Genomic DNA, 8,883 nt, shown 5'->3' with positions numbered 1-8,883 from the left:
CATAGAAACTCTTATGAAAAATCAAGGTACTGTGCATGGCCATTAACGCACAGACCCGCGACGGAGAATTCTGTACTGTGTGTGTGGTAGTTGAAGTCAGGGCCAAAGGAACGTAGTTCAAGACCTGGTTCACTCCGATTCCTTCTGATGGAAACTATTTACACTAAGTGAGGTTAAGTTTTTTAAAAACACCTCACCCATTGCATAGTATAAAACACCCAGTAAATTTGATTTTAATTCGTAATTTTAAAATTTTGAGTTTTGTGGGGGATTGTTGGTGAAAACTCAAAATTTTGAGTTTGAATTTATTTTATTTGCACTTTGATGTTTTATTATTTATTATTTATTATTTATTATTTTATTTATTTACTACTTTATTTATTTTATTTTATTTAATTATTTTATTATCTTTCTTAATGAGAAAGAAACTAACGGAATATTTTCCGTTCCGTTTCTTTCGCATTACGTTGGGCGGGTTCCGCTTCTCTCTCGTAAGAGAAAAAGCGTTAAATTCCCTTTCTCTTTTCCTCCTCTGGAATAAAAAAAAAAAACAGAGCAGGTAGAAAAGATTTTTGATCATTGGTTAATCTCTATCCTTTTATTCTTTTATCTTTTATTTTTGAACATTCCCCTTATCCACTGGGTGTTGAGAATCTTCGTCAACCTCCTTCACGATCGTGCTCGTAGGAGGAGGAATTCCGGTCGTACCTTGGGGTGTTATTTCCGGTTAATCCCGCACGTAAGGACGGGAATACGCCTTAGGGCAGTGCCTCGCACGCTTCCGGATAAGATCATATCTTTATTGGAATATTTGCGTCATCTGTAAGTTTGATTTATTTATTGTTATCATAAAATTAGTTAGATTTTAATCACAATCAAATTCCTATGCGATATTTGTTCCAACAATGTCTCCATCAAATTTAGTTGCCTTCTAGAGAGTCTAGAGAGCTTAGTTAATTTAACTCCCTTCTTAGCTGGAGATGCTTTCTGACGTGTCACGAATATTAATTTGACTCTGTTGATCCGCAGGCCTTGAAATCTTTATTGATCTTGCTTCCTCTTTGAACATTTCAGACGATGACATGCACTTTAGAATCACTTTGGAATCTCACAATCAATGCTCAACCATCACATCATTAAACGTTATCATCAGGATAAGATTATTAAGATCAGCTCTTATTTATGTTTTCTGGAGTAATTCCTATAAACCAGTAATGAACGTGGCCGTATTATTTTATGAGCCTATCTTAGCTAGGTATACTTTTCTTATATTCCTTTTTTTGTGTACAATATTAATTTGTCCCTTATTCAACTACTGTGTATATTTGTATACCATCCATGCACCTAATACAAGTAGACACAAACTAATCTGAAGGTTTAAGTCTCAAAAAAAAAAAAAAAATGCACACGACACAGCTAGCTCTATACACATGAAATTGTAGTGACACTAATATTGTTACTTTATGTGGTAGCTTCATCACGAAGGAAAGGATAGTTAATCAGTTGTTTTCAATCTGTAAGAACCGGTTATGATCACCACCAAACAATTTATTCTAATGAAAGATACCTGCGTAGAAACGTGGTTGTTCTTGGGTATTATATATGATCACCGAGGCTCAATGATTCTTCGAAGATGTTTTATTCAATCCTTAATTAACTAGTAAAAGAAAGTAAGAATGAGAAATTAAGTACTATATATAAGAGGTTCATGGACCATATATTAATCCTTAATTACTTACTAATTAAACGAAAATAATTATTTATAGCAAGAATAATATGATGATCGTTTGTGGGAAAAAAAAGTATAAGAGAGAGACAAAGGGAGCACTTTTGTCAACTCTTGGGACCAGTAATTAATGTGTTTCCATGTACGTGGCTTCGGACATCAGCAGTGCAGCCACGGATGATGTCACGATTGTGTATAATGTCAACAAGTGATGCAATGTCAAACATGTGGGCACTGCAACTGCAACTAGTTGAAATGCCAATGCAAGCAACTACTCTTGTAAAATCTAATAATCTCATATATTTGTAAAATTGTTTGATTTTTTAGTTTAATATGTATATATAACAATAATGAACATAGCATTTTAAATGCTAGAAGCTCATGGATATATAAATTAAAAATATGACTATATCAATACCTTAACTTGGATATGTCCAAAAAAAAAATCTTTAGCTAAATACATTTGTTAATTGAGTAGCTAAATAATAGAAGCTGTAATCAAAGTTGGATTTATCCTTAGTACTATATTATGTACTTTAACATATATCAGAAAAGGAAAAAGAGCAAGTTTTTTTTATGTACTTTGCAAATTACTTTGTAACTACTTTTATATGTTGCCATTTTGGGCAAATTGAGAATTTTAAAAGGTGTCTTTAATTGCAATCAACTATAGGACTTAATTAACTAGAAAAATGTTATATGTACGCTCTATTATAGGGTCTACAGCTTACATTTTATCATCTAAATATTTGTAAAAATTTTGGCATTAAAAAAAATTGATAAGATAACTAAGCAAGTAAATCTTATCCTTTAAGAAACTAGTGTAAGATTTATGCATGCTAGATGCACAGGTAACATTGCTTAATTAACTAATGCCATATGATTTGACTAAACATTGACCCAAAGCACCCAGCTAGCCAACACATTGCCAGCTCTTGGATGTTGACATATTTAGTTATTTATTTATGTTTATTCCTTTACTTGCGGCCTAAGATTGTTTTTATTACAAGATTACCACCAAAATGCAAATGGAAATTTTTGTTATTATTAGTTAGCTACTTGTAAGTGTCACTACAAAAAAATAGGCCTATACCAGCAGCCAAAACTGCTGGTAAATAATACGAAAACTGCTGGTAATATTTGCTCCAGCAGTTCTAAAACTGCTAGTAAAAGTGCAGGTGACCGCTACAATATCCTTGCTGGTATAACATTTTCCCAGCACTTTTACTAACCATCGGTGAAGATGATCTATAGCAATAGTTCTTAAACCGTCGCTAAAAGTACAAGAAAAACACTGGCATAAGGCGCATATACCGACAGTTTTTGACCGCTGGCAATTTGAAACTAATATTAAAAAAAAATACTAATATCAACAAATTACAATAGGATTTTTTTATTTGATATTAATTGTAAAATCTAGAATCTGTAGTATCCGGAACAAAATAGAATCATATTACTAAATTGCAATAGAGAAGTATAACAACACAGTAAAAATGGTTGTAATAAAACTATAAGATTGTTGATCTATAGCAGTGATGAAATGCAGAAAATAAGTTTTTATGTTCTAATAGAAATCAATGCAATAGAAAATTTATTTGAACCCCAAATATTCGAAAGCTAAAACAAAGGAAAGTAAAAAGCTCCAGCTAAACATTCTTCAAATGCGAACATCAAATCCTGCTTGTTGCTTCAATCTGAAACAAAGAAAATTAAAACATTGAGACGTATAAGCAAATATACTAAATATGCACAAACGAACTCATTTTGTAGATAAAACATGAGTGCTAACCTGTCAATAACCTTATCAAGTTGAGTGTACTAAATATGCAAATATATCAACTTAAATGACTGGGAAAAAGAAATCATGAATCAAAATGAAGTCCGCAGGTTAAAGGGTCCAAAGCAACATACAACCAAATGAGATATATGATTATGAAATCATTTTAGATGAAGCAAATGTTGTCAAACTCTAAACAGTAAAATCCTTCACTAACATAAGTAATGGAGAATTGTCTGAGTTGATGCAAGGCATATAAATTTGTAGAAAGCACTAATATAGAGGCTGCAACATGCTTGAACTGTGCATCTAAACTTGTTATTTGCATTGAGCATAATGACTTTAACATTTTTGAAGTTAAAATTGGGTTAGAGTTGAGAAATTTCAACATGACCAAATGTAGAAAGCACTAATATAGAAATTAAAATTGGGTTAGAGTTGAGAAAATAAACTTCAAGAATGTGCACAGCAAGACAGAGTGAGTAGTTGTAATCATGTGCTTGTGCATTTCCAAGTAGAGGAAATGTATATCAGTTCATTTACTAGAGTAATATGCATATGATGAAATTTAACCGATAAGTAATTAAACTATTAAAGTGAGTTACCAATTATTTTAAGTTTTATGAGTACCTCCCCAGTTTTGTAACTAAGGAAATGATTATATCAGAAAAAAAGAACATTTAAGAGTTGATATAGATGGGTTGATAAATAAATATGTATGTTTCCAAGATAAGATACATATGAGGCGATACTGAAATAAAAGGACATAATTATACTTGTTTTGGATGAGCTACAAACCAGACATGGCAACCATGATGTTGAGCAAAGCGCTTTATCATAGTAAGAATCTGGCTCACATACTCTGTTTCGGTTCTGTTATCAAGATGAAAAGAATGAACAGATTTAGCAATGAAGAACTCAAGGAATTGAAAAGATTTAGCAATGAAGAACTCAAGGAATTCATCATGTAAACATCTACTAAAAAGGTAACCCATGAGAAAGGCCTAGAGTAACTCAGATAACAGTATGCTCAATGAAAAAAGGGTCGGAAGAACACAATTGCACGAGGAAAAAAAAAAAAAAAAAAAACACCGTGAAACTAGTCTATGATAAGGAATAATATGCCCACTGATTTGGAGGTCGTTGATGATCAAGTTCATTGTAGGGATCAATCACAAGTCCACGCACTCTATATCTTCGAACTGCAGCTTTTGCAAGCTCAAGAACCCATTTAACAGATGGAAGGCAATCATCCTCGCCTCTGCTAGTGAAAAAAACAACCCATCAAACTATGTGGCAAAAGCCTAAACAACATTGTAGCGCTTATGCAGATGTATTTACAAGAACATAGACAATAGCAATAGAGAAACAACTATACGGAAGAAAAGAAACTATAATAGAAAAAATGACAATCATCTTATATGAGTTGCTAATAAATTTAATGACATTATCATGAAAATATGTGTCGCATATCTCAGTCATACCGGATTAAATGAAATGTATCATTAAGCCATTCTTTTCCTTGTTCAAACTCCTCAACGCTCATGCGTTCCACCGAATCTGCATAACTATCAGAAACAGGGAAAAAAAAAAAAATCAAGCAAATTTGATACAAATTGAAAACTTCCTTAAACAAGATAAAGTTCAATTTAGCTACAAAAGGAAGAAAAAATATTGGGCACAATCTAATTTGTCGGTTTTCAAAAACAAACCTAGATTTTCTTTTTCTAGTGAGTGTAACTAATTTCTTTCACTAATTTGCTTTTTATCAGAATACAATTCAAATTCAGGAGGTTTTAAGTTATCAAGAACTTAAACCACCCTGCTTAGCATGAGATGAAAGATGAATTGACTTGCTTTAGTTTCAGCTTAAAAGAACTAGGCATATTGGTGGTGTCCAGAATATACATCAGAAATATACAAATGTATGAATCATTATGTTTAATTAACTTAATTTTACAACATCTAGATATGCTTTAGTTTGAAGCTCTACTAGGTTGTTTGTCAGTATACAATACAAACGATTCAAATAAATTAACCGTGCCATATAGTGGCAGTTCGACATGTCATACTGCGGTAAGTACCGGATAAGTAGACACAAATTGATTGCTCACTGAAGGGCCTTTGTAAAAGTAGTAATGGGAACGCACTAGCCGACACGACGTATTACCGGGCATTGAAGAACGGCTTCCTTATGTGCTTCTCCAAAAGTTTCCTTGCATGCTCCTTAACCTGATTTTAAAAGAAACGACACTTTTCTATCAAATGAACATGGGAAATGGAAGTGACTAATCAGTAGAACTTGCCCTTGATCATCCTCAACAGAGCATACTTTGAGCTTTCTCTTTGCCATATCTGTATGAACATATATAGAGATTTAAACCATATTTAATTAAGAAATAAAATTTGACTAAAAGAATTCAATGGCACTAAATTAATCTCCATAGATTAAGAGTTGGGATATGCAAAGTATAATTCCATGTCTTCCAATAGGCACAGAAACTCTTGTCAACTTTAAAATTCAAATGTAAATGATTAAAACAATGATTTCTTGTGATCAACTTTGACAATTTACATCATCAAAAGGGTTGTCCTGGAGAGGTACCAGATGTAGATAGCATTCTAGCAAACCTTCTAATTAGGAACAACAGTGTAACGAATGATAAGAAGGCAGAATTAGCCAAAGCATAATGGGCATAAATACCTCAGTCTAGAGAGGATACAAAACTCATAAAATGAAGAGGAAACCTAAAATCTGATCTCCTGAAAAAATTGTTGGTAAGTGTCTATCATGCTGCTCTTATGATCCTTTAAAGCACTAGTAGCATCAATATAAGGATCATTCTGTGCTTTATTAATCCATACAGGATATAATCAGAGTGATACTGCTCCATTGACTCATTGAGAGAGCTATTTGATCCACACCTGGAAGTTGAGCTACTCAAAAAGTAGCTATATTAAAGGGACGATTAAAACCAAAGTATCCAGTTCTCGCAGACGCAAGCACTCTAAGAAAAGAAAAACGCCAATGTCATATGCTTCTATATCACTCGTATGCTCACTAACACACAACCAATCATCACCCAATAGTCATATAATTTTAACTCAGACAAATGTGAAACTCCTCAAATCGCTACTAGGGACAGGTTAAAAGAGGAATAAAATAATAAGACATTTTCCCACATCAATGCTTTGTTATTAACTAGTATGACAGAAAGAGAAGCACTTTGGTTCCCACATATCATTAAGATAATATCAAAAGCCCCCATCTCCCCTGGAGTACAGTAACTATAAGTTTCCTAGAGATTAAAAATCATTCTTGGATTACCCATCATAGCCTTTTGCATCACTGAGCAATCATTAGTTCCTACTTTACATAAGAAACGCCAAATTTCTCTAATTAAAACAATATAAAGCTCTACTACAACATTAAACAACATGTAACCATTCCTTGATTTCTTCTCAGAAGCAAAAGTGAACATATCTGACTTAAGAACCGAATTGATGTGAATTGAATTGATCGATCAAAAAGTACTCTTTTCACAACTTCTGTTAGAAAATGCAACAAAAAAAATCTCCATCATACCTCTTTGGCATCACTAAGTAATCCTAACTAAACAAAACCTAGTTTTGTGACACCCAAAACACCCAAGTAGATGAAAACGCCAAACTTCTTAAACCAAAGCAGATAATGCCCTAATTTCCCTATTCCAGCAGGAGATTAAACAAACAAAAACCATCCCAAACCTCATTTCCCTATCCGAAGCAGAAATATGCATATCACAAGCATCTGGAAAAGCATACTCACTTGCATCCGTGAGGAGTCCTAAACGAGAATATATATATATATATATATATAGCAGAATTTGAAGCACAGCAGAATATATATATATATATATATATATATATATATATATATATATATATATATATATATATATATATATAATGCCACTCGCTCCAATTAAACCTGCAATGCCTCTTCCTTGCTTTTGCTTCTCCATGATCGCAATTAGATCTCATGCTAACAATGGCGATGACTCGGAGGAGTAGAGCTTTACTTTACTATGTTAACTCACGTTGAGTACGTGCGATATAGTTTTTGAGAATGGGGACTAGTAAGGGCGAAGGGACGAAGCAGCGGGTGAACCGGTGCCTGAGCAAGATGTCGGACCGGGACACGGAGGCGATGGCGGCGTCGGAGCTCGAGTCGATGCCACTCTCTCCAAACCTGCAATGCCTCTTCCTTGCTTTTGCTCCTCCATGATCGCAATTCGATCTTATGCTAACAATGGCTATGACTCGGAGGAGTAGAGTTTTACTTTACTACGTTAAGTCACGTTGAGTACGTACGATATAATTTTTGAGAATGGGGACTAGTAAGAACGAAGGGACGAAGCAGCGGGTGAACCGGTGCCTGAGCAAGATGTCGGACCGGGACACGGAGGCGATGGCGGCGTCGGAGCTCGAGTCGATGGCGCGCGCGCTCGCCCCCGACGCGCTCCCGGCCTTCGTCGCCGCGGTCTCCGACGCGCGGCCCACCGACAGGGCCCCGCTCCGCCGCCACTCGCTCCGCGTCCTCGCCCTCCTCCCCGCATCCCACCCCGCCGAGGCCGTCGCCCCGCTCCTCCCCCGCATGCTCTCCGCCGCGCTCCGCCGCCTCCGCGACCCCGACTCCTCCGTCCGCGCCGCCTGCGTCGACGCCGTGCGCTCCGTCGCCGTCGCCGCCGCCGCCGCCGGGGCGGCGCCCCAGGTCGTCCTCCGCCCCCTCACCGACGCGCTCCTCCACGAGCAGGACCAGTGCGCGCAGCTCGCCGCCGCGCTCTGCCTCGCCGCCGCGGTCGACGCCTCCGATCCCGGCGACCCCGACCTCGCGCGCCACCTCCGAGGCTCCTCCCCCGCCTCGTGAAGCTCCTCCGGAGCAACGCCTTCAAGGCCAAGCCCGCGCTGCTCTCCCTCCTCGGCAGCGCCGCCGCGGCCGGCGGCGCTCGCCAGCCTCCTCGTGCCCTGCCTCGTCGACTCCCTCGCCAGCGAGGATTGACCGGCGCGGAAGGCCGCGTCGGAGGCCCTCACGCTCCTCGCCCTCTCCGATTTGAGGGAGAGAGACTCGAAGCTCGCGGTGGAGAAGCTCCGATTTGAAAAAAAAAGGGAAAGGGAGAGAGATCGAGAGTGAGATCGAGCTCGAAGCTCGCGATCGGTGCTCTTGAAGCGGAGCTTCTGCGACGCGGAAATGGCGGATTCGGGGAACAAGCCACAGGAGTCGATTAGGTAGGTTAGGGAGAGGTATTTGCTGGGAGAAAGGTTTGTGTGGAGGAGGAGGAAGAAGACGACGACATGTGGTGAAGAGCTCAGAGATGAGATCGAGGGGAGAGAGAGATAG

At 37.7% G+C, this 8,883-nt stretch overlaps 1 protein-coding gene and 1 pseudogene across 6 annotated transcripts; one reads left to right on the top strand and one right to left on the bottom strand.

The window, feature by feature from the left end:
- LOC109727273 (twinkle homolog protein, chloroplastic/mitochondrial-like) lies at positions 3,156–7,713 on the bottom strand. 6 transcript variants are annotated; one of them, XM_020257325.1, is made up of 7 exons: positions 7,474–7,713; positions 5,810–5,858; positions 5,674–5,735; positions 4,988–5,071; positions 4,633–4,767; positions 4,280–4,376; positions 3,156–3,420 (listed from the first exon to the last, which is right to left on the bottom strand). In XM_020257325.1, exons 4-7 carry the CDS (start codon positions 5,047–5,049, stop codon positions 3,397–3,399), a joined length of 318 nt encoding a protein of 105 aa, XP_020112914.1. In that variant the 5' UTR covers positions 5,050–5,071; positions 5,674–5,735; positions 5,810–5,858; positions 7,474–7,713; the 3' UTR covers positions 3,156–3,396. The 6 variants fall into 6 exon arrangements, 4 of the variants coding, with proteins under 4 accessions (XP_020112914.1, XP_020112913.1, XP_020112912.1 ...); XM_020257324.1 differs by having other exon boundaries at positions 5,674–5,858; XR_002220747.1 differs by lacking the exon at positions 7,474–7,713 and having other exon boundaries at positions 4,302–4,376; positions 5,674–7,371.
- Positions 7,736–8,676, top strand: LOC109727524 (annotated as a pseudogene).

Source organism: Ananas comosus, linkage group 22 (assembly GCF_001540865.1).
Source record: "Ananas comosus cultivar F153 linkage group 22, ASM154086v1, whole genome shotgun sequence".
NCBI lineage: Eukaryota > Viridiplantae > Streptophyta > Magnoliopsida > Poales > Bromeliaceae > Ananas > Ananas comosus.
The sequence above is the reverse complement of the archived record's forward strand: the minus strand, read 5'-3'. Positions and strand labels throughout refer to the sequence as shown.

What these genes read in the sequence shown, in the direction of transcription:
- LOC109727273 (XM_020257324.1), bottom strand. Translation starts at nt 5,049, where the DNA reads ATGAGCGTTGAGGAGTTTGAACAAGGAAAAGAATGGCTTAATGATACA. An exon ending in CATCAACGACCTCCAAATCA is followed by an intron (nt 4,377 to 4,632) that starts GTGGGCATATTA and finishes TCTTGATAACAG; the next exon opens with AACCGAAACAGAGTATGTGA. An exon ending in TTGTAGCTCATCCAAAACAA is followed by an intron (nt 3,421 to 4,279) that starts GTATAATTATGT and finishes TCTTTGTTTCAG; the next exon opens with ATTGAAGCAACAAGCAGGAT.